Source organism: Ovis aries, chromosome 13, assembly GCF_016772045.2.
Source record: "Ovis aries strain OAR_USU_Benz2616 breed Rambouillet chromosome 13, ARS-UI_Ramb_v3.0, whole genome shotgun sequence".
NCBI classification, from domain to species: Eukaryota; Metazoa; Chordata; class Mammalia; order Artiodactyla; family Bovidae; genus Ovis; species Ovis aries.
Window position 1 is genome coordinate 37152660 of NC_056066.1, and position 24867 is coordinate 37177526.

At 43.4% G+C, this 24867-nt stretch overlaps 1 protein-coding gene across 1 annotated transcript in view; it reads left to right on the top strand.

Annotated features, from left to right (window-relative positions):
* The window catches only part of LOC443027 (neuroendocrine convertase 2), a 240527-nt gene that overhangs the window by 164374 nt on the left and 51286 nt on the right, over nt 1-24867 (top strand). Inside the window, exon 6 of the mRNA XM_042230652.1 lies at nt 23275-23351. Within this exon, the coding sequence (XP_042086586.1) occupies nt 23275-23351 (77 nt within the window). The remainder of the gene's footprint in view (nt 1-23274; nt 23352-24867) is intronic.

Consider the following 24867-nt stretch of genomic DNA (forward strand, 5'->3'; position numbering starts at 1 on the left):
AGGAGGTCTGGGAATATCAATATTTAATGTACAAAAATGCAAGTAATGAAAAGGCGACTATTTAAAGGCTTAGAAACCCTTGGATGCATAGTTGTGCTATTTTGTCCAATTCCATAAACAAATGATCTTATTTTAATCATTTTGTTTATGTGCAGAAATTGAGCATACTCCACCTGATTAGTCCTATGATGTCAAACCATACTGGATTAACAAAATGATTCAGACAGGTCTTGTCTTTGTGTGCGCATGCTCAGTCATGTCTGACTCTGAGACCCCATGGACTGTAGCCTGCCAGGCTCCTCTGTCCATGGGATTTCCCAGGCAAGAATAGTGCAGTGTGTTGCCATTTCCTTCTCCAGAGACTCTCCCTGACCCAAGGATCGAATCCAGGTCTCCTGCATTGCAGGCAGATTCTTTCATTGCTGCACCACGTGGGAAGCCCTCTTGTCTTTAGTGCATTCACTTTTCAACGTGTAATGAATGTTCGCTCTTTGTCCAATAGCACCAAAAGAACCCGCCTCCTTGAACCACTTACAGTGAACTGGAGGGGGTGGCAAGTGAGATGAGGGCTGTGGAGGGACTTCCATCTACAGCAGAGTGTCATGTAGCAGGGGATCTCTCCCTAAATGAGGTGACATCTGAGCTGCTAGGTGAGCAAAATTGAGGGAGGAGAGAGTTCCAAGCCATGATCAGCATGGAGCTCAGTCATGGACGGAGAAGTTGACACTACAGCCATGTGTGAGCTTCCAGGGCTACTGTGAAAACACCACCAACTGAGAACCGCATTGGAGATTCTGGAGGCTGGAAGTCCAAAATCAAGCTAGCAGCAGGGCTGGTCCTCCTGGAATGTCTGAAGAAGAGTCTGTCCCCAGCCTCGCTCCTGGTTTCCAGTGGCTGTGGCCAGCCCTTAATTGAGAGACATCACTTCAGCATCACAGGGGCCCATCTAACCTTGCCATCCTCCTCCATGCGTGTGTGTATTTGTGACACAGTCTCTACACTGACCTTCTTAGCAGGATACCAGCCTTGGGACTTAGGGTCCACCTTAATCTAGCTCGACCTCATTTAACTTCTTTACATCTGCCAAGACCCTATTTCTAAATAAAGTCTTATTCACATGGGACACCCAAAGTGCTCATCTCATAATTTTTTCTTTTTATCATAGAAAACAGTTGTAGATGCTAGGCACTACAGAAAAGAATGTGACTTTATTTGGAAATAGTGGAGATAGGGGGTTAGGTTTTCCATACCTGAGTTATGACTTCAGCATAGCTTTTTGGGAGGGGCTTCCCTGGTGGCTCAGACAGTAAAAAGTCTGCCTGCAATGCAGGAGACCTCAATCCCATCCTGGGTAGGGAAGATCCCCCCTGGAGAAAGGAATAGCAACCCACTCCAGTATTCTTGCCTGGAGAATTCCATGGACAAAGAAGCCTGACAGGCTACAGTCTATGGAGCCACAAAGAGTCAGACACAGCTGAGCAATTAACACTACCTTTTTGGGAGACATGCTTAACTCACAACAAGAAGGGCTCTGCAAACTACAGCCAACTCACTCCTTTTGATTGCTGTTGTTTGTAAATAAGGTTTATGGGGACACAGCCACACCCACCAGTTTACACATCCCTGAGGGAGCCCTGCCCCTTCAAAGGCAGTGGTGGGTCTTTGGCACAAAGACCATAAGGCCTAAAACACTTATCACCTGGTCCTTCCAGGAGAAGGTTGGTGACTCTTGAGCTAGAGAGAAACTGGTAAAGCACTGATCATGATCTGCCTTGGAGGTGAAACTAAGGGGTGAAAACTTGACCCCCGAAACTCTGGGAGATGCAGTCCAGTCATGATAGGAAGTATGCAAAATGAGACAGAGATATGGCAAGAAGGAAGTGGAGTAGGCAAGAGGTTTGTAGGCCCTGAGAGACTGCTGGATGATTAGAGGAGGAGCAGGAGGGGACAGACAGCAGAAGGCGGAGAATGAAATGAGGGCTTTGTGATTTCAACAGAGTCACTGTTTTGGGTTATGACAAGATGAAAGAAGGTGCTGGGGTGAAATCGAAGGGGAGTCATTGGAGCTTGGGGGAGAGGCCACGGGATTGGAAGGCCAGGAGGCCACATGAACACCCCCATGGTTCTTAGAAATGCCGGCAACAGGGATGGTCAGAGGAACATGAGTCAAGGGCATGTTGTCCTCAAAAGGACCAGAGCAGAGTATTTTCTTTCCAAGTGACCAGTGTCCACAATTCAACTGCAGCAACCCCCGTGCACAGACTGCGTGATTAACATGGAGTGTGCTGTTCCACCCTTGTAGCAACTTCACAAAGGTATGTGCACAGACTCCGAATAAACGCTGCGATCGCTTTTCCATAGCTTGTGAATTATGAAGTTGGATTCCCATCACAAATGCTGTCAAAGTTTTTTGGTTTCAAAACCAATTAAAATGATGAATAGCTGTGAAGGGAACCACAAGCACATTTAATCTTTCTCCAGAATGGTTGGGGATCTGTCCTTTTTGTGTGTGTGTCACATTTCACATCAGCTGGGGATATAAACCTGGTCTCATTCAAAGGTAAGATTCAAACAACATCTTCATGAAAGGGAACAGATCCGCTTAGCCTTTTTCTCATCCATAAACAGAGATACTTGCAACGTGCCATGCCGCCCTTTCTGCTTATCTCCCAAGGTCACGGTGCTCTCTTTCCATCTCCTCCTCTTAGCAAGGTTATCCTAAAAAGAATCACCAAAGCAGAGATTAGCTGTTTTGAAGCAAAAAGAGACAAGCAAGAAGGTTGCTGACAAGCTTTTGAGTTTGATTTATTGTGGATCTGAAGCTGTGTGACAATGCAGAGTCCTGCATTCCCATGCCTCATCTCTCTACCATTTCATGTGTCTAAGGTCTTAATGCTCCCACTCAGCTCCAAGGGCATTGGAACAAACAAAGTGCTAAGTCTCATAATTTTTTTTCTTTACTTTTCATCATGAGAAAGAGCTGTTGATGCCATGTACTAAAGAAAGGAGAGGATGAGTTTGAGTCAGAATACTTAACTTTTAATACTAACTCAACCACTTCTAGCTAAAAACCTTGAGCAAATTACATGACCTCACTGAGCCTCAGTTTTCTCATTTTAAAATAGAGCTTGGAACAACAGACTGGTTCCAAATAGGAAAAGGAGTACGTCAAGGCTGTATATTGTCACCCTGCTTATTTAACTTCTATGCAGAGTACATCATGAGAAACGCTGGACTGGAAGAAACACAAGCTGGAATCAAGATTGCTGGGAGAACTATCAATAACCTCAGATAGGCAGATGACACCACCCTTATGGAAGAAAGTGAAGAGGAGCTAAAAATCCTCTTGATGAAAGTGAAAGAGGAGAGTGGAAAAGTTGGCTTAAAGCTCAATGTTCAGAAAACGAAAATCATGGCATCCGGTCCCATCACTTGATGGGAAATAGATGGGGAAACAGTAGAAACAGTGTCAGACTGTATTTTGGGGGGCTCCAAGATCACTGCAGATGGTGACTGCGGTCATGAAATTAAAAGACGCTTACTCCTTGGAAGAAAAGTTATGACCAACCTAGACAGTATATTCAAAAGCAGAGACATCACTTTGCCGACTAAGGTCCGGCTAGTCAAGGCTATGGTTTTTCCTGTGGTCATGTATGGATGTGAGAGTTGGACTGTGAAGAAGGCTGAGTGCCAAAGAATTGATGCTTTTGAACTGTGGTGTTGGAGAAGACTCTTGAGAGTCCCTTGGACTGCAAGGAGATCCAACCAGTCCATTCTGAAGGAGATCAACCCTGGGATTTCTTTGGAAGGAATGATGCTAAAGCTGAAACTCCAGTACTTTGGCCACCTCATGTGAAGAGTTGACTCATTGGAAAAGACTCTGATGCTAGGAAAGATTGGGGGCAGGAGGAGAAAGGGACAACCAAGGATGACATGGCTGGATGGCATCACGGACTCGATGGATGTGAGTCTGAGTGCACTCCAGGAGTTGGTGATGGACAGGGAGGCCTGGCGTGCTGCCATTCATGGGGTCACAAAGAGTCGGACACGACTGAGTGACTGAACTGAACTGAACTTACTATTCTCAGATCTCAAAACTGTTGTGAGGAAACAACCAGGTCCTACTGTACAGCTCAGGGAACTATATTCAATACCCTGATAAACCATAATGGAAAAGAATATGAAAGAGAATAACTGAGTCAGTCTGTTGTATAGCAGAAATTAACACAACATTGTAAATCCACTATTCTTCAACAAAAATTTATCAAAAAAGAAATAAACTTCCCAAGTGGCGCTAGTGGTAAAGAATCTTCTTGCCAATGCAGGAGATGCAAGAGACACAGGTTTGATCTCTGCATCAGGAAGATCCTCTGGAGGAAGGCATGACAACACACTCCAATGTTTTTGCCTGGAGAATCCCATGGACAGAGAAGCTTGGTGGGTTACGGTGCCCAGGGTCCCAAACAGTCAGACACGACTGAGCACACACACACACACGTGAGGCTCAACTGAGTTCAATTTGTGTTGAATTATACACTCCTTAATTTATACGTAAAACTGACGTGTGATGTGTAATAGCAACAGACGCCTGTGTGGTATAGTCATTATTCACAGAGCTATGCTTCTGACAGAAGGAAAAACATTGTGTAAGTGTGTTTAAGACAAAGTCTCCAATAAATAATATTTGGACAGAACAACTCCATCGAAGAGGTGACTCAGCTATCAGTGAACTCATCTCTGCTATTTTTAGGGCTGGAAAAGGAGAGGCTGGTGGTGCTGAAGTTGTGTAACCAGTCTCACGGGGCGGCTTCTCAAAAGCGGTGGCCTTGACCTCGGTGGCCTTTCACAGAGGAAGCAGAGTGGCAACCATGAGCATCTCGGCAGCTCTGTAGAGACCCGGTCTGAGGAGGAGAGGGAGACACAAATTGCCTTGTACCTCGCCCTCGAGACCCCGGCGGCTACATTATCTCCCAATTCCCTTCTCAAAACTGGGTCTCTGTCTGATTTTTAGGGTGGCTGTCACAAGCCCTCGACAGCATACTCAGTCTTTGTGGAACTGAGCAAATGGGTTTTCAACCGCCTTTAGCCAGACGCTGCCAGCCCTTCAACCTCCCACCCAGGAAGGTGGTGAGAGCAGGCGTGGGTGCTAAGTTGCTTCAGTCATGTCCGACTCTATTCGACCCCATGGACTGTAGCCCGCCAGGGTCCTCTGTCCATGGGATTTCCCAGGCAAGAACACTGGAGTGGGTTGCCATGCCCTCCCCCAGGGATCTTCCCTACCCAGGGATCGAACTCTTGGTTCTTAGGTCTCCTACATTGGCAGGCAGGTTCTTTACCACCAGTTTCCCACCTGGGAAGCCGTGAGAACAGCTACCTGAGCCCAACTGTTGGCTGCCCCTTTCTGTCCCAGAACCTAACTGTTGTCCTATCCTCTTAGGATATCATTACTGTTAAATTCAGCTGCCTTTCTCAAACCCATCAAAGAAAACCATCTTTTCATTACACCTGAAATTATTCATTGCTTCTGTGGCTGCCTTTCCTGAAGTATGAAGTCTCCCAGCATGACCCAGAGCTTGCTTAATCCACCTCGCTCAAGGTCACCTTCATCACTGTGGGGCACAGAGACCTCGGCAGTAAAGGCCATGGGGAACCCAGCAGGGCTGGTCCACAGCTGGGAGGACTGACCGGTGCTAGGGCCCTTGCCTGAGTGAAACCAGTTAGGAGCTCAGATGAGCTTCAAGCTGCATCCAAGCACAGATTCGGACTATGAGGCCAAGCAAAGACCAAGCACGGACTGTCTGCACCCCTGTGGTTATCTATGTGTGCCCTCTTTTTTTACTAAATCCAAATTAGATCTTACAACACTGTTCATGTTAGCTTGTTTATATCATGTGTTAGAATCCAGGAAACACATATCATTTCTTTTCAGAAACAGAGGCAGGGCATAGAGATAAGCATGCATTGTGATACAAACACATTTTTTAAAGTTTTTAACTCCTATTTGCTGTTCAGGCAGCTTAGCATTTAGTTTGTCTATAATTGGATATGTTTTTTAAGTTTTGACAGGAACTGTATTTTAAGCAGCAGGAGGCAAAAATAATTCAAATGTTAATATTCATCAAAATGTATCTAACAGCAGGAGACCCTTCACTCTGAACTCATTCTTTCTTTCAAAATCAACCACCCCCCTCAAGAGCTCTCACCTACCAGAAGCACAGAGAATCCAAAAATATGGTGCATCCCAGCCACACACTTTATCTTGCTTCGTTTTCTTTGGTTCATCGGGTCTTTCCTTCAGAACCAAAGGAATCCGTAGCAACAACTCTGTTCTTAGAACTGATCTTCTCCATTGGAAGAACTTCAGTCTAGATGCCAAGAAGCTTCTTCTGATGCTCCCAAATCCTGCCCTTCAATCTCTGCTATTAGGGACTGAGACCTGTAGCATTTTCCAGTGTCCATTCTCTTTTGTTAAAGCAAATTATATTGGGAAGGGCCATGTACTATACTTATCCATACTGAAGTCTGAATGGCTTATCAAATTCAGTTTCTTTCTGTTGTAGAATTTAGGCAGAAGAGGGAGGAAGGAAAGCAGGAGAAGATTCTAATAAGGAAATTATGGATATGTTTATTAAGGGGGATGAATGGGCCAAAGGCGAACATGTCCCTATGCAAGTATTTTATAAACAAAAGAATCAATGCGCACACATGAATTCCCCGAAGATCCTGCTGAAATGCAGATTCAGATTGTGTCAGTCTGGGGCGCAGCCTGAAACTCTGCAATTCTAACACATTCTCTGATGATATCAGTACTTCTGGTCCACAGCACTTTACGCAGCAAGAAAGCAGGAACTAGAATGGTGAACAAGGTGTCAGCTCAGTGGTTCTCCATCTTGGCTCAACAGAATCACCTGATGAGTTTTAACATTTTGTTTTAACTACTGGTGCCTGAGCTCCGCCCAATATCAATTAAATAAAAATCTAGGGATCACTCAAGTATTTATATTCCTGAAAGCTCCCCAAGCTATTCTGCTGAGCAGCCTGAGTTGAGAACCACTGTTAGCTGATAAGTTCACTGGACCCTCAGCTCATGAGGGCTAAAGGCACCCCAGTCAAGGGCATCTTCCTCCCCAGTGGGAGCTTGCTATCACACAATGCCTGGCAAGCGGTTCAGTCAGTTCAGTTCAGTTCAGTCACTCAGTTGTGTCTGACTCTTTGTGACCCCAGGGACTGCAGCACACCAGGCCTCCCTGTCCATCACCAACTCCCAGAGTTGACTCAAACTCATGTCCATTGAGTCAGTGATGCCATCCAACCATCTCTTCCTCTGTTGTCCCCTTCTCCTCCCACCTTCAATCTTTCCCAGCATCAAGGCCTTTTCAAAAGAGTCAGTTCTTCACATCAGGTGGCCAAAGTATTGGAGTTTCAGCTTCAGCATCTGTCCTTCCAACGAATCTTCAGGACTGATCTCCTTTAGGATGGACTGGTTGGAGCTCCTTGCAGTCTAAGGGATTCTCAAGAGTCTTCTCCAACACCACAATTCAAAAGCATCAGTTCTTTGGTGCTCAGCTTTCTTTATAGTCCAACTCTCACATCCATACATGACTGCTGGAAAAATCATAGCCTTGACTAGATGGACCTTTGTTGGCAAAGTAATGTCTCTGCTTTTGAATATGCTGTCTAGGTTGGTCATAACTTTACTTCCAAGCAGTAAACGTCTTTTAATTTCATGGCTGCAGTCACCATCTGCAGTGATTTTGGAGCCCAAAAAATTAAAGTCAGCCACTGTTTCCACTGTTTCCCCATCTATTTGCCATGAAGTGACGGGACCGGAAGCCATGATCTTAGTTTTCTGAATGTTGAGCTGTAAGCCAATTTTTTCGCTCTCCTCCTTCACTTTCATCAAGAGGCTCTTTAGTTCTTCTTCACTTTCTGCCATAAGGGTGGTGTCATCTGCATATCGGAGGCTATTGATATTTCTCCCGGCAATCTTGATTCTAGTTTGTGCTTCATCCAGCCCAGTGTTTTTCATGATGTACTCTGCATAGAAGTTAAATAAGCAGGGTGACAATATAAATAAGCAGGGTGACAAGCAGTTGGTACTCAGTAGACATAAGTGTGTCCCATGAAAAAATAAATGACCAACAGAATGCATGGATGACTGAAGACCTTTGAAGGCCAACAGTCTACAAAATGTCAAGGATTGAATTCTCATTGAAATGAAAATTGACAAGGCTGAAATTTAAAGACAGGAAGTTTTTTCCATGGCTCCTTTAAATACCCCAAACAGATACTCAATTGTCCGGCCACTCGTAAGGATGACTCTGCTGACAACTGGAGAGGTCCAAGCCATAAATATCACCTTTGCTTTATTCCAGTGTTTCCTAACCATCCACCAGTCATAACACACTAGCACAATTTTTTGCTCTCAGTGCTATTATTTACCTAGCTTTCTTCCTTAAATTGACTCACTTTTTTCACAAATGGATGTATTTTAAAGGGAAACTATAAATCACTATTTCAAATATATAGAAAAACAACCAATATCCCTCGACATAAATAGAAGTATCTGTCAAAATAAATACAGTGAGAGCAACTCAAGAAGGATGCTGCTGCCTGCCAACGCTTGCCTCTGCCAGATAAGAAGACGGATTAGCCAGGAATAGGATGATATTAAAGACAAGGGCGCTCTTCATGGACACTTGTCGCTGGCATGGTAAGAAGGATCGAAGGAGTGTTTTGCAAGGAGTCACAGTCAAATTCTGCAATGCCATGTTAGTGAAGCCACCATGCACAAGCGTCTCAAAGAATACCGACCTCAGCCAATGATATTCAAGTTGAGCCCAGGAATCCAAGAGCCACCAACTAGTGCTGAAGAGGCTCTGGAAGATAAAAGGAAGTATTTCCAAGATTTCAGTTTCTGGGGAATCCAGTCATCAATGTGATTTGTCTGTACATAACGTGATGTTTGTTTTCCTACTTCTAAGAGGAACAATACAATCAACAGAGAAATTCAAAACAGGTTGGACCTTGCTATCAAAATCAGGGGAATTAGCTTTCTCTTTGAAGGCATATTTGTTGGCTTAAGGCCTTGGATAAGAAAAATTCACTAAATAAAATCATGCTGTTATCGAATGAATGGATCAGACAATGTAGCTCTCTAGTGAGGGGTGTCCCAGGGTGGGGGTTAAATTGTTATATTCATACACTTGGATTTTGACAGGTTGACCCATTGACATTTTAGGGAATAAACCCACTAAATGATTCATTTTTATCTGCGGGTTATTTTTCTTTTAAACAACACATGGAGAATGCGACATTATGATTCTAATGCAGAGGCAAGACAGAGAAGTTAGCAGGGAGGCCTCTGGGACCAGGCTGCCTGGTCTAAGTACCTGCTCTGCGCTCTTTCCATCCGTGTGGCCTCAGGTGAAATACCCAACCTCTCCGTGCCTCATGCAGTCTCCTTGCTCAGAGGATGTGAGTGATAACAAGGGTACCACCACGTGAGGACATCACAGGAAGAGTAAAGAATCTGAAAGAGTCCTTTGCTCAAAATAAGCACTCAATATGTGTTACCTTTTTCTTATTACCTTCGTATTGTTATTATTATGCCCCAAAATACACAGAACAATAGGTTATGCAATGAAATCTGTCTTCCACTCCTGTGCCTCCCTCTAGACACAAAACAGAATAAAAAAGCTTTTATCTATCTTTATTTATGCATTTATTATCAAGTATATTTTTCCTCTTCTATGCTCATGGGGGCTCACCCCACACTATTTTCACCACATTGCCTTTTTCACTTAGCATATCATGAGAAGGAATGATGCCTTGCCAGTCATTTCCCTTGTTCTTTGCTGGAATTGCAGTTTTGCATTGTGTGGCTGTACCGTCGCTGATGTAGGTCATCCCTCATGTGGGACAGAAGCCATTTCTGGGTTTTCACTTTTATAATCATGCTGCCATGAACACACCTAAAAATTTGAATTTTCATATACATACAAGTATAGCATTAGGGTATATACATCCGGGGCTTTCCTGATAGCTCAGTTGGTAAAGAATCTGCCTGCAATGTGAGAGACCCCAGTTTGATTCCCGGGATGGGAAGATCTGCTGGAGAAAGGATAGGCTACCCACTCCAGTATTCTGGCCTGGAGAGTTCCATGGACTGTACAGTCCACAGAGTCACAAAGAGTTGGACACTACTGAGCAACTTTCACTTCACTTCACTTCATACCGTTAGGATAGATTCTTTTTTTTAATTAATTAACTTATTTTAATTGGAGGCTAGTTACTTTACAGTATTGTAGTAGTTTTTGCCATACATTGACCTGAATCAGCTTCCTAAGCCCCCTCCCACCTCCCTCCCCATCCCATCCCTCAGGGTCGTCCCAGTACACCGGCCCTGAGTGCCCTGTCTCATGCATCAAACCTGGACTGGCGATCTATTTCACATATGGTAATATACATGTTTCAGTGCTATTCTCTCAAATCATCCCACCCTCGCCTTCTCCCACAGAGTCCAAAAGTCTGTTCTTTATCTCTGTATCTCTTTCACTGTCTCACATATAGGGTCATCTTTCTAAATTAGTATAGATTCTTACAGGTGGGATTTCTGGATCAAAAAGTCTGTGCATCTTTTATTCTGATAGAAATTGCCAATTTCTCTTCAAAAAGATTACACCCATTTGCATACCACCTACTGAGGTACACAGTGTGTCTTTCTTCTCATATTCAGGAATATTTTAAATCCATAAGATAAAATCCATAGGATAATCAAGGAAAAGCAATTATACTGAAACAGGTATCAAAAGATGTAAAATACACTTTTGTGACAAGGTACTGTGTATCCTTCTTTATATATGTACTATATTAAAAAAAAAAAAATCTAGTGCCAGATAGGAGTGAGTAGAAAAGATATTTCAGCAAATCTACAACAGTTATAACCTGGTAGGAAAGTACATATTGGTAACAAACTCGCAGGTCCTGCTGGTAATATTGTAACTCACAGTCTACACCCACAATTGAAGGAAAGACTAATTTTGAGTTGACAGCTGGTGAAAAAAAAAAAGATGTCATTTTTTTCCAAACAAGTGTTGGGCCCTGGGCAGAGTCAGCTCTTGGAGATTTATTCCAATGAGTGTCAGCTTCTCCTCTCCTCCTTCTCCTCGGGTCAGCCCCAGGAATTCTTGCTTTTAGGGAGCTATTAAAATTCATGTGTGGGAGCTAACCTCAATCTAGCCTGAGACAGGCTTCATAGACCTTCTAAAGCATTGAGAGGAGACAAAGAAGGCATGAGCAGGCGGAGACACTGCTAAAGGCCATCCAGAGGTGCTGCCTTGAGTGTGTCTTAGAGATAGTAACAGACCCACTTCTGCCGTCAGTATATCTGCTCCCCTACCGTACAGAGTTTTGGAGCATATTAAAGTAAGAGAACTTAAAGTCCTTTGAAAAACTTAAAGGCACTCTATGAACTTAGGGCGGGGAAGGCAATGGCACCCCACTCCAGTACTCTTGCCTGGAAAATCCCATGGACAGAGGAGCCTGGTAGGCTCCATGGGGTTGCTAAGAGTCGGACACGACTGAGTGACTTCACTTTCACTTTTCACTTTCATGCATTGGAGAAGGACATAACAACCCACTCCAGTGTTCTTGCCTGGAGAATCCCAGGGACGGGGGAGCCTGGTGGGCTGCTGTCTATGGGGTCACACAGAGTCGGACATGACTGAAGCAACTTAGCAGCAGCAGCAGCATAAACTTAGGGTGCTATGTTAGCCATCAGGAAATAATATTATGATTATCTCTTCTTATCTTTAGTGCAGGCTCCCCTTGTAGCTCAGCTGGTAAAGAATATGTCTGCAAAGCAGAAGACCCCAGTTTGATTTCTGGGTCGGGAAGATCCCCTGGAGAAGGGATAGGATATCCACTCCACCATTCCTGGGCTTCCCTGGTGGCTCAGATGATAAAGAATCCTCCTGCAATGCAGGAGACCTGGGTTTGATCTCTGGATTGGGAAGATTCCCTGGAGAAGGGCATGGCAACCGCCTCGAATACTCTTGCCTGGAGAATCCGCATGGACAGAGGGGATGACTAGACTGAACAACTAAGCACAGCACAGAATATTTGGTGGCCAGAACCTCCCTTACATCTGCCAATAGGAGTAACATTAGGGGGACTTCCCTGGTGATTCAGTGGTTAAGACTCCACACTTCTGACACAGGGGGCCCAGGTTTGAGCCCTGGTCGAGGAGCTAGGTCTTGCATGAACTAAGACCCACCACAGCCAAATAGATAAATAATTTTTTAAAAAAATTTTGAGAGTGACATTAGGGCCAAAGGATGGAACTGCACAGCTTTGGAAACTAAAAAGCACAATGGTCCAGACATGGCTTGGACCTACATTCCTCTTACCTGGAGCATAGTCCATGCCATGCTAATTCACTTCAGTCGTGTCCAGCTCTTTGCAACCCAATGGACTGTGGCCCACCATGCTCCTCTTTCCACGGGATTCTCCAGGCAAGAATACTGGAGTGAGTTGCCATCTCCAGTGCATAGTCCAGTGACTAGCTTAACATATGCTGAAATCTCCTGGTGATAGTAGGAAGTGTCCAATCCACAGAGAACATTCTGTCACTGGAAAAAACACATGACTCTGGAAATCTTCAGAGTGTAGAAGAAAGATTTCCAACAATTTTCTGACTATTCATCTTTTAAAAAAAATTTGAATGCTAGAGAAATGTTAAATTTCATTAAGTTTTACTGCTAGACTTAAGATATACATAAATCTCTTTAATGTTGGTTTCAGTCAAAAGTGAGCTGAACATGATCCTTAAACCAGTGCATGTGGGAGAATGAATTGAGGAAAATTCAAATATGCGCCGTTGGAAACTTTCCAACATGACCACATCAGATGCAAGAAGGCGCAGAGCAAAATTCTTCAGACTCTAGTGGCCTGGGCGCTTTTCTGCTCAATTTCCATACAGATGAGCTTTGTTCTAGGACGATAAGGTTGCAGTTTGGGAGTCTATCTGGGAAGCTTGCTCCTGTCTCATTAGTCCCTAAGCACAGAGCAATTTCAGCTGATACTGTTACCAGCTCCTAGCTGGGTTATGTGGTTAAATGCCTTGAGAGAAAAGAGCAAGCCAGAATAAAGGGACAAATGCAACCTACGCTCTTGTTCTGAGTGCCTATTGCTGTGAAATTACACTGGCGACTAATCACATGCCATGATGTACCATTAGCACAAACTCTCACTGCGTGAGATATTATTTGAGTCTGGAATTACCTGACATCTCACAGGGACACATTGTCTCCCTGGTACAATTCCTCTGCAGTCTTGGCTTATACATGACTGTAACTAGACAGATGTATTTCTTTCTGTGGCTCAAACACATGCTAGTCCTTACCTGCTTTCTTGTGAAATAGGAAAAAAAAAAAAGCTCCCCCTACCGATGAGTGAGTTGCAAAACAACACCTCCTTCTGGGGAATTTTGACTCTAGGGACCTTTGCTGGCAAAGTGATGTCTCTGCTTTTTAATACACCGTCTGGGTATATCTTACCTTTCCTTCCAAGGAGCAAGTATCTTTTAATTTCATAGCCGAAATCACTATCCACAGTGATTTTGAAGCCCAAGAAAATAAAATCTGTCACTGCTTCCACTTTTCTCCCTTCTATTTGCCATAAAGTGATGGGACCTGATGCCATGATCTTAATTTTTTGAATGCTGAGTTTTAAGCCAGCTTTTTCACTCTCCTCTTTCACCTTCATCAGTAGGCTCTTTAGTTCCTCTTAGCTTTCTGCCATAAGAAGAGTGTCATCTGCATATGTGAGTATATTGATATTTCTCCCAGCAATCTTGGTTCCAGCTTGTGATTCATCCAGCCCAGGGTTTTGCATGATGTACTCTGCATAGAAGTTAAGTAAGCAGGGTGACAATATACAGCCTTGTCATACTTCTTTCCCTATTTGGAACCATTCCATTGTTCCAGATCCTGTTCTAACTATAGCTTCTTGATCCCTAGATTGATTTCTCAGAAGACAAGTAAGGTCGTCTGGTCCCATCTCTTAATTCTTCAGTTTATTGTGATCCACAAAGTCAGAGACTTTAACATAATCAATTAAGCAGAAGTAGATATTTTTCTGGAAATCTCTTGCTGTCTCCATGATCCATCAAATGTTGGTAATTTGATCCCTGGCTCCTCTGCCTCTTCAAAACCCAGTTTGTACATCTGGAAGTTCTCAGTTCACATACAAGCTAGGGCTTGAAAGATTTTGAGCACAACCTTGCTAGCATGTGAAATGAGTGCAGTTGTGTAGTAATTGGAACATTCTTTGGCAGTGCCCTTCTTTAGGATTGGAATGAAAATTGACCTTTTCCAGTTCTGTGGCCACTGCTGAGTTTTGCAAATTTGCTGACATATTAAGTGTAGCACATTAACAGCATCATCTTTTAGGATTTTAACTACTCACCTCGAATTCCATCACCTCCTCTAGCTTTGCTCATAGTGATGCTTCCTAAGGTCCACTTGAATTCACACTCTAAGATGTCCAGCTCTAGGTGATTGATCACACCATCATGGTTATCCAGGTCATTAATATCTTTTTTGTATGGTTCTTCTTTCATGCCACCTCTTCTTAATCTCTTGTGCTTCTGTTAGGTCTTTGCCATTTCTGTCCTTTATTGTACCCATCCTTGCATGAAATGTTCCCTTGTTTTCTCCAATTTTCCTGAAGAGATCTCTAGTCTTTCCCATTCTATTGTTTTCCTCTATTTCTTTGCATTGTTCATTTAAAAAGACCTTCTTATCTCTCCTTTGTATTTTCTGGAACTCTGCATTCATTTGGGTATATCTTTCCCTCTCTCCCTTGCCTTTTGCTTCTCTTCTTTTCTTAGCCATTTGTAAGGCCTCCTCAGACAACACTTTGCCTTGCATTTCTTTTTCTTGGGGCTGGTTTTGGTCACCATCTCCTGAACAGTTTTATGAACCTGTGTCCATAGTTCTTCAGGCACATTGTCTATCAGATCTAATCCCTTGAGTCTACTTTTCACCTCTACTGTATAATCATAAGGGATTTGATTTAGGTCATACCTGAATGGCCTAGTGGTTTTCTCTACTTTCAGTTTAAGCCTGAATTTTGCAATAAGCAGCTGATGATCTGAGCCACAGTCAACTCCAGGTCTTGTTTTTGCTGACTTTATAGAGCTCTATCTTTGACTGCAGATAACATAACCAATCTGATTTCGGTATTAACCATCTGGTGATGTCCATGTGTAGAGTCGTGTCTTGAGTTGTTGGAGAAGCATGTTTGCCAGGATGTTCTCTTGACAAAACTCTGTTATCCTTTGCCATGTTTCATTCTGTACTCCAAGGCCAAACTTGCCTGTTTTTCTGAGTATCTCTTGACTTCCTACTTTTATATCCCAATTTCCTATGATGAAAGGACTCTTTTCTAAGACATTTTTTTAGTGTTACTTCTAGAAGATGTTGTAGGCCTTCATGGTCAGCTTGGTCAGCTTCAGCTTCTTTGGCATCAGTGGTTGGGGCATAGACCCAGAATACTGTGATGTTGGGATGGTTTGCCTTGGAAATGAATCAAAATCATTCTGTCATTTTTGAGGCTGCACCCAAGGACTGCATTTTGGACTCTTTTGTTGACTATAAGGGTTAGCCCAGTTCTTCTATGAGATTCTTGTCTGCGTAGTAGATGCAACGGTCATCTGAATTAAATTTACCCACTCCCATCCATTTTAATTCATTGATTCTTAAGATGTCAGTGTTCAGTCTTGCCATCTCCTGCTTGACCACATCCAATTTATCTTGACTCATGGACCTAACAATCCAAGTTCTATACCACATTGTTCTTTACAGCATTGGACTTTACTTTCATTGCCAGACACATCCACAACTGGGCATCACTTCCTCTTCAGCCAGGCTGCTTCATTCTTTCTGGAGCTGTTAGTAATTTCTCTTCACTCTTCACCAGCAGCATATTGGACACCTTCCAACCTGGAGGGCTCATCTTCCAGTGTCATATCTTCTTCCTTTTCATACTGTTCATGAGGTTCTCCAGGCAAGAATGCTGGAGTGGATTGCCATTTCCTCCTCCAGTGGACCACGATTTGTCAGAATGGTCCTATGACCATCTGTCTTGGGTGGCCCTGCACAGCATGGTCCATAGCTTCATTGAATTACACAATCCCTTCTCCATGACAAGACTGTGATCCATGCAGGCAAATTCTTTCTGTAAAAGATAGTAAATACTTTAAGATTTGTAGGCTTCTGACACAACTACTTAAATCTGCTGTTACAGTGTGAAAACAGCCATATGCAACCCATAAGCAAAAGAACATGATTATGTTCCAATAAAACTTTATTTAGAAAAACAAGTGGTGGGCTGAATGTGGCTCAGGACTCATATTTTGTGACTTTTGACGTAGATGATAAAAGAAGGTAACTGCTGCTGCTGCTGCTGTGATGGCAGCCCACCAGGCTCCCCCGTCCCTGCGATTCTCCAGGCAAGAATACTGGAGTGGGTTGCCATTTCCTTGTCCAATGCATGAAAGTGAAAAGTGAAAGTGAAGTCGCTTAGTCGTGTCTGACTTTTAGCAACCCAATGGACTGCAGCTTATCAGGCTTCTCCATCCATGGGATTTTCCAGGCAAGAATATTGGAGTGGAGTGCCATTGCCTTCTCCCAAAAGAAGGTAAGGCAGATGATAAAAGCAGAAGTGCGAGGTCATCCATAGGGTGCTTCCTGGCTCATATCCCTTCCTTCCTCCCTTTTACCCTCATAGCAATAAACAGTTACCATTTTGTCATTTGCCTTTTAAAGATGAGGAAAATTTCAGTTTCCGGAAGCTATGAATATTGCCAAGACCAAATAGCCTGGTTCAAAACCAGATCTGTCTGATTTAATGCCTCTTTTCCTTTCCCTACTCCAATCTGACACCTGCAGACACATCCACTTGTACAACCCAGCAAGGAAAATCCAATGGTCCCAGAGCAGGTAGAGTCCAGATTGGGAGGTCAGGGTGGCCATGCCAGAACTGAGTTCAGTCTCAAAGGTCTCAGAAGCTTCTCTGAAAATGTTAAAGCAATTCAGGCATGGTTGTTGCCAGGCCCACCACCAGCTTCCACGGTGAGACCTGCCCAAGCATCAGACATGCCTTTAATGGCAGTACCTCAGATATAATGGGGTCAGAAGATTTTATGAAAATTTGTAAGTCCCTTGTCCTTACTAAGCCAAAAGGGCAGACAAACCAATCTTATGGGAAATGCACAGTGTAAACAGGCAAACTGGTAATTATTAAATTTCTTTTCTGAGAGCTAATCTAGTATTTTTTGGGCTCCAAACTCACTGCAGATGGTGACTGCAACCATGAAAATTAAAAGACACTTGCTCCTTGGAAAAAAAGCTATGACAAACCAAGACAGCATATTAAAAAACAGAAACTTTACTTTGCTTACAAAAGTCCATATAGTGAAAGCTGTGATGTTTCCAGTAGTCATGTATAGATTTGAAAGTTGGACCATAAAGAAGGCTGAGTGCCAGAGAGAATTGATGCTTTTGAATTATGGTGTTAAAGACTCTTGAGAGTCCCCGCCTTGGACTGCAAGGAGGTCAAACCAGTCAATCCTAAAGGAAATCAGTCCTGAATATTCATTGGAAGGACTGATGCTGAAGCTGAAGCTTCAATACTTTGGCCACCTGATGCAAAGAACTGACTCATTGGGAAAGACCCTGATGCTGGAAAAAGATAGAAGGCAGGAGGAGAAGGGGACAGCAGAGGACGAGATGGTTGGATGGCATCATCAACTCGATGGACGTAAGTTTGAGCAAGCTCCGAGAGATGTGAAGGGCAGGGAAGCCTGGTGCGCAGCATGCAGTCCATGGGGTCACAAAGAGTCAGACATGACTCAGTGACCGTACACCAACAACAATCTAGTATTGGGGCTCTCCAGGTGGCACTAGTGGTAAAGAAGCCACCTGCCAATGCAGGAGATGTAAGAGGGGAGGGTTAGAGCCCTGGGTTGGGAAAATCCCATAGAGTAGGAAATGGCAACCCACTCCAATTCTTGCGGGGAAAATTCCCTTGGACAGAGGAGCCAGGTGGGTCCATGGGGTCGCGAAGGGTCAAACACAAGCATCTCAGCAATCTAGCGTTGCTTTCTGACTATGCATTCAAGTATTCAGAAACTGAGACTTAGATAACTAATTACTGGATGTATTTTTTCCCCTGCACTCAACTCTTAAAGAATAAATGAGCCATTATCAGAAATTTCTTCCAGAAATAACTTGCAGAGATGCCCTGAGGTCATTTTGGATTCAACCCAATCTTCCAACTTTCTCTGCTATGTTACTCTTAATGGTGACTCTGAATCAGCCTGACCCTGAATCATCAATGATTAAATTATGTTCACTAAACAGCTAGTAGTTTCTAAAGGAAAATAGACTAATGTATTTTTGGACAACGTTACAGAATTCAAACCAAAACAAGCTTCTGGCTTAGCCTTGGATTCCCAAGTATTAAATCTACAGAGACTCTACTTCCTCCCAAACATCCATATTAACGGATATTTTAGAAAATTCCAGTATAATCCAAGGCCACTTTAATTTATTCCTGTACACAGACAATTTTATGGATGACAGCATTGTAGTTCAGATCAATAAATGATTCAATTTGGGCTATAAAATTATAAACAGAACCCTTGCAAAAAGTTGCTCATCTTTTCTTGCTATAAACAATTTGACTTTTAGCCAGAAAATATATGACCAAACAAAAACAACTGTTTGCCTTCCTTAATACACAGTCTCAGCATAGACTATTATACAAGGAGTTAGCATTAGTCATCAAATTAATTGTAAAGACAACAAATTAAAGTTCCTCTATTTTCGTCCATTCCCACCTTCAGAGGTAAAGCTGACCTCAGACAATACATGGTCTTTCTTCTTGCTATAAAAGTGGTCTCAGAGTCTTCGGCTTCTCAGAACCAAACTCTGTTGTCAGAATTCTCCAGTTCCTCCCTCTGCCCCAAACCCACCTCACTGCAAGCCATTTCCTCCAGAACCAGGACTTAGAGCCAAAGACCTCAGCCCAGACCTCAGGAGACAATTGTGAATGAGAAATCTGGAGAAATGGGTCAACTGCTTAGGCAGCAAACCCAAAAGGGCAGAAAGTCCTGATATTATTTTTCCTCTCAGTTCAGTTCAGTTCAGTCGCTCAGTCCTGTCTGACTCTTTGTGACCCCATGAATCGCAGCACGCCAGGCCTCCCTGTCCATCACCAACTCCCGGAGTCCACTCAGACTCACGTCCATCGAGTCCGTGATGCCATCCAGCCATCTCATCCTCTGTCGACCCCTTCTCCTCCTGCCCCCAATCCCTCCCAGCATCAGAGACTTTTCCAGTGAGTCAACTCTTCACATGAGGTGGCCAAAGTACTGGAGTTTCAGCTTGAGCATCATTCCATCCAAAGAAATCCCAGTGTTGATCTCCTTCAGAATGGACTGGTTGGACCTCCTTGCAGTCCAAGGGACTCTCAAGAGTCTTCTCCAACACCACAGTTCAGAAGCATCAATTCTTCAGCACTCAGCCTTCTTCACAGTCCAACTCTCACATCCATACATGACCACAGGAAAAACCATAGCCTTGACTAGATGGACCTTAGTCGGCAAAGTAACGTCTCTGCTTTTGAATATACTGTCTAGGTTGGTCCTAACTTTTCTTCCAAGGAGTAAGCGTCTTTTAATTTCATGGCTGCAGTCACCATCTGCAGTGATTTTGGAGCCCAAAAAAATAAAGTCTGACACTGTTTCCACTGTTTCCCCATCTATTTCCCATGAAGTGATGGGACCAGATGCTGTGATCTTCGTTTTCTGAATGTTGAGCTTTAAGCCAACTTTTTCACTCTCCTCTTTCACTTTCATCAAGAGGCTTTTTAGTTCCTCTTCACTTTCTGCCATAAGGGTGGTGTCATCTGCATATCTGAGGTTATTGATATTTCTCCCGGCAATCTTGATTCTAGCTTGTGTTTCTTCCAGTCCCGCGTTTCTCATGATGTACTCTGCATAGAAGTTAAATAAGCAGGGTGATGATAAACAGCCTTGACATACTCCTTTTCCTATTTGGAACCAGTCTGTCGTTCCATGTCCAGTTCTAACTGTTGCTTCCTGATCTGCATACAGAGTTCTCAAGAGGCAGGTCAGGGGGTCTGGTATTCCCATCTCTTTCAGAACTTTCCACCGTTTAATTTCTATCCAACAAGCTACTCTACTGATGGTAGAAATTTGACATTGTCCTGCTCAAGTTGTGCCCCCACCCTCCTGCCTCCACCCTCAAGCTTAAAAGGACTAGCACAGGATCAAGAAGAGGGGGTGGGGTCCTAGAGCTCATGTCTCATCACCTCTCCACCTTAGAACCAACAGCTGCAGCCCCACCCCCATGGGCCTCAGTCATCCCTGCTCGTATATTCTCTCTGAACCCTGGATCCTCAATGTCCTCACCCCTGGACTTCACTAATCTCAGCCTCCCAACATTATTCTGCTGCTTCCTGCTCTTCTCTGTGCATCACAGAGCACAGAGGGGGCCCACCCCAGGTCCCTCAGCTAAGACACCCCACAGAGCTGCTTCTGGTCCTCAGCTACTGTCCTAGGATGAGTCCCAGACCTCACTGAGGTTCAACATTCCAATGCATCCCCTTCCCACTCCAGGAACCCAGCTCAGAAGAGAGAGGTAGCACTCAGGGTCCCCTCTGAGGGCCTCAGGAGGGCTAGTCCATGAATTTTCCATTCAGCTCACCTCAGAATATGGCCTTTTAATCTCTTTTACATAGAAACAAACCAAGCTTAGCAAATAATCTTCCAAATCAACTGTTTAAAGTTTCAACCTCAGCTTTGAAACGCAAAAGATAAACTATTACCTTGTATTCCTCTTGATATTCCCACTCCACCAACCCTACCTAAGGATGCTCTTGTCTCAAAAATTCAGGGAAGTTTAGAGGTAACCAAACATACTTAGAGAAGAGGAAGAAGTTACTTTTAAGATAGTATCCCTTGAAAGAACTGAATCTAAATAGATCAAGAAAAGTCAAGAAAAAAAAAATACTCCAAATCTGAGAGGGTCTTCCAAAGATGGGATTATATTAATGGTGAATGCAGGTGATTTGGGTATTTGCCAATAATTATGACCATTGGAGACAGGACGTTATCCTCTCTAAAGCCAGGAACTGAAGGAAGACCTAGATTCTAGAACACAGCCATGTTCAGTGCCCAATATACAATGAGTGATCCAAATTTTGAATGGAATGAGGAATTGTTTTTCAATGAATATGATGTTTCCGTTATACAAATGAATAAATTCTAGACCTCTGTCATGTAACAGTCAACAATACAGTATTATATACCATAAAATATGTTCAGAGGATAGATTTCATGGTAAATGTTCTTACCAAAAAAAAAAGAACACAAGGGCATTCTTAGAGGTCATGGGGATGTCGAGTGCCTAGGTTGTGGAGATGGTGTCATGAGTATATACACGTGTCCAAACTCAGCAAGATATACACATTAAATGTATGGGGTATTTTGTGTATCAGTTATACCTCAGTAAAGCTAAACCTTTTAAATGAAAAAATTTTAAACAAATTTCAAGGTGACTTCTGCCCCAGGCACATTTATTTTACTACATTAGTATTACATTCAGGTCGTTCCAGCTACTGATGGCCCTTTGCCATCCAACAAATGGAAACCCAGACTCATGGAACTGGTCAATTTGCTCTTAAAAACATCATGCAAATGTCACGTAACACTATTACAAACTACAGTGTTTTGTCTCATAAAAGGGCACAACTCCTGAAAATGTCTCAGGGTGCCTTGGAATCGAGACATCTCCAAGCTGGAATACTCACCTAACCCAGGGATTCCCAGCCAAGTGGATACTGTGGACCAGGAAACCATCTGGGATCTTGGTTGCAGATCTCAAAAACAAAGGAGGGAGGGTGGGATGAGAAGAGAGGAGCTTCATGGAACTCCGCATCCCTGGGCAGCCTACAAGGCAGAGAGGAGGAAGGAAGGGATTAGCCACCCGATGGTGGGGGACTATCTCCCATCATGAACCAAAATAAAAGGCTGACCAGTTGAAGACCAAGATGGAAAAAATTAAAACATGAAATCACTTAGAGACAAATTAAGTGAGTACATACTTGATTTCTGAGGGGCAAGACTCTCAGTGGGAAAAATGGAGGTGCTGAACTGCATAGAATTTAAACTCTTCATGGTAACCTGTAGGGTTAAGAAGACCCTTGTTTGCAATCCTGTATTTACTTGTTGGGTTGATATCTGTCCCCCCCAATTAGGCTGTAAGTTACATGCGGGCAGGGATGTCACCACTGTATTCCCATCCTTGGAAAGGTCCTTGGTATATGAAAATGAAAAGTGAAAGTGGCTAAGTCGTGTCCAACTCTTTGCCACCCCGTGGACTGTCCATGGAATTCTCCAGGCCAGAATACTAAAGTGGGTAGCCATTCCCTTCTCCAGGGAATCTTCCCAACCCAGGGATCGAACCCAGCTCTCCTGCATTGCAGCTGAATTCTTTACCTTGTGAGCCACCAGGGAAGGCCAAGAATACTGGAGTGGGTAGCCTATCCCTCCTCCAGCAGATCTTCCAGACCCAGGAATCAAACCGGGGTCTCCTGCCTTGCAGGTTACCAGCTGAGCTACCAGGGAAGGCCTGGTATATATTAGACGCAATGATATTTGTTGAGTAAATAAATGAGGTTGATATTGTGGCCAGTGTTTGGGTCTTGAGTTTAACACTCGTAATCGTAAAGGAGGCAAGCCTCTGTCGGCCCAAAGCTGGGAGCTGGGAATGAGTTGTACATAAAGCAACAGGCTTCCTCACTTGTGACATGAGAACTAGAACCTTCTGGCCATCAGTCCAGGGAAGCTTAATGTGAGTCTTGACTCCAAGTGAGCCCCACTGACCCACAGTGGTCCCTCAACTTAGAATGGAGATGGTCCTGGGTAGCACCAAATTTGCTAACACTTTGAGAACCTGGAACAGGCTAGGGTGAGGGAGCTTGGAAAAGAGGATACCAGGAGAGGATAGAAACCTCCACGGACACACACCTGCTCTGTCACCTCTCCAAGGGCTGGTCCAGAAAGCAGGTTGACATAGCCCTGGGTGAGAGACTGTCCACATAAGACAGTTGTGTCTCTTAGCATCTTCTCATGCCCGTGCTCTGGATTTATGACCTAATAACACACCTTGTGTTTTGCAGAACGCTGAGGCGAGCTACGACTTCAGCAGCAATGATCCCTATCCGTATCCTAGATACACAGATGACTGGTTTAACAGGTAAACTGGGCCTCTGGGGATGTCTGGGACATCAGGAGTGGGGTTTTAGTTCACTCTCTTCTGTGTTTTAAGGCTTGAATATCACCAGAAAAATAATCTCAGTGCTCCACGAAATTATACCGTGACTTTTTCCTTTGTTGTGGCTATATTTTTTAAATTCTTGAATTTTTTTTAATATGGCGACATTCTAGAAATTTCTTTCAACCATATTGTTCAGTTGAATAGGAATTACTTGCCACCTTTTTAAAGATAAAATAGGAGTAATAAGAAATCCTTTCTCAACACCCCACAAGGTGAATGTAAACATATGAGTTTCACTTGATCTCTTGAAACTGTTGCAGAGAACATTTTTGCCCCTCGGTCTGTGTCTGTACGTTTTTGGAAAGTGTTTTTGCTGTGACCTCATAACAGCTCATGTAGTCCCTTTTGACAAAACAGTACATGTAATTGGCATAGGTTGGAAGTATTTTTTACTAAGGCATAATTAGTGTCAGGTATACAACATAACAGGGCTTCCCTGCCGGCTCAGTGGTAAAGAATCTGCCTGCAATGCAGGAAACCGGTGTTCTGTCCCTGAGTCGGGAAGCTCCCCTGGAAGAGGAAGTGGCAACTCACTCCAGTATTCTTGCCGGGACAATCTCATGGACAGAAGAGTGGCAGGCTACAGTCCCTGAGGTCGCAAAGAATCGTACACGTGCATACAACATAATGACTCCATACTTGTATATACGGCAAAATGATCACCACTATAAGTTCGTTAACATCTGACACCACTCATAGTCACATAAAAAACTTTTTTCTTGTGATGAAGATTTACTGTCCTAGCAGTTTTCAAATACACAATACAGTATTGTTAATTCTAGGTCTGATGCTCTACTTGATATACTATTATGCAACACTACCCAATGGTAGTATGGCTTTTCTTCAACCTGTTTTGCTACTAAACATGAAAACATAGCCTCTTTCTTCTCCAAGTAAGATTCATGCCTAATTTCTCACAGGTGAGAAATATCAAGAAATTGAGACAAGTGGCTTGTCAATATCAGTTAAGTTTGAAACCAATACTTCCCCATTATTGATGTTTTTGAGTGAACTTGATAGAACATATGAACTTCAATTAATGACTGAAGCTCACTTTAATCACTTCTGCTTCTTTATTCACTTTACTTATCTCTTCTACTTCTCGTGACAAACTTATGGTAATTGAAATAAACGCTGTCCTCCTCAGTTTAGTGATAAGGAAACAGGCTCAGAAAGATTGCCTGACTTACCTGGTCAAACAACCAGTAAATCTCAAAGCCAACACTGGAACCCAAGCTCTGTGTCTGAGTCCAAGTTGTACCATTATTTTATAAGCATCGTTTTTATTATAAAAGACAGAAGTGTATTATAAAAGAACAAAGAATGGCCAGGGACAGGTCCTGAGTGGACCAGGTAGATTAGACTGTGTTCCTACAATTATTGAATTGACCAGAGACTGTCTGGGGCATAGACAAAGCACACAGAGCTTGGTAAT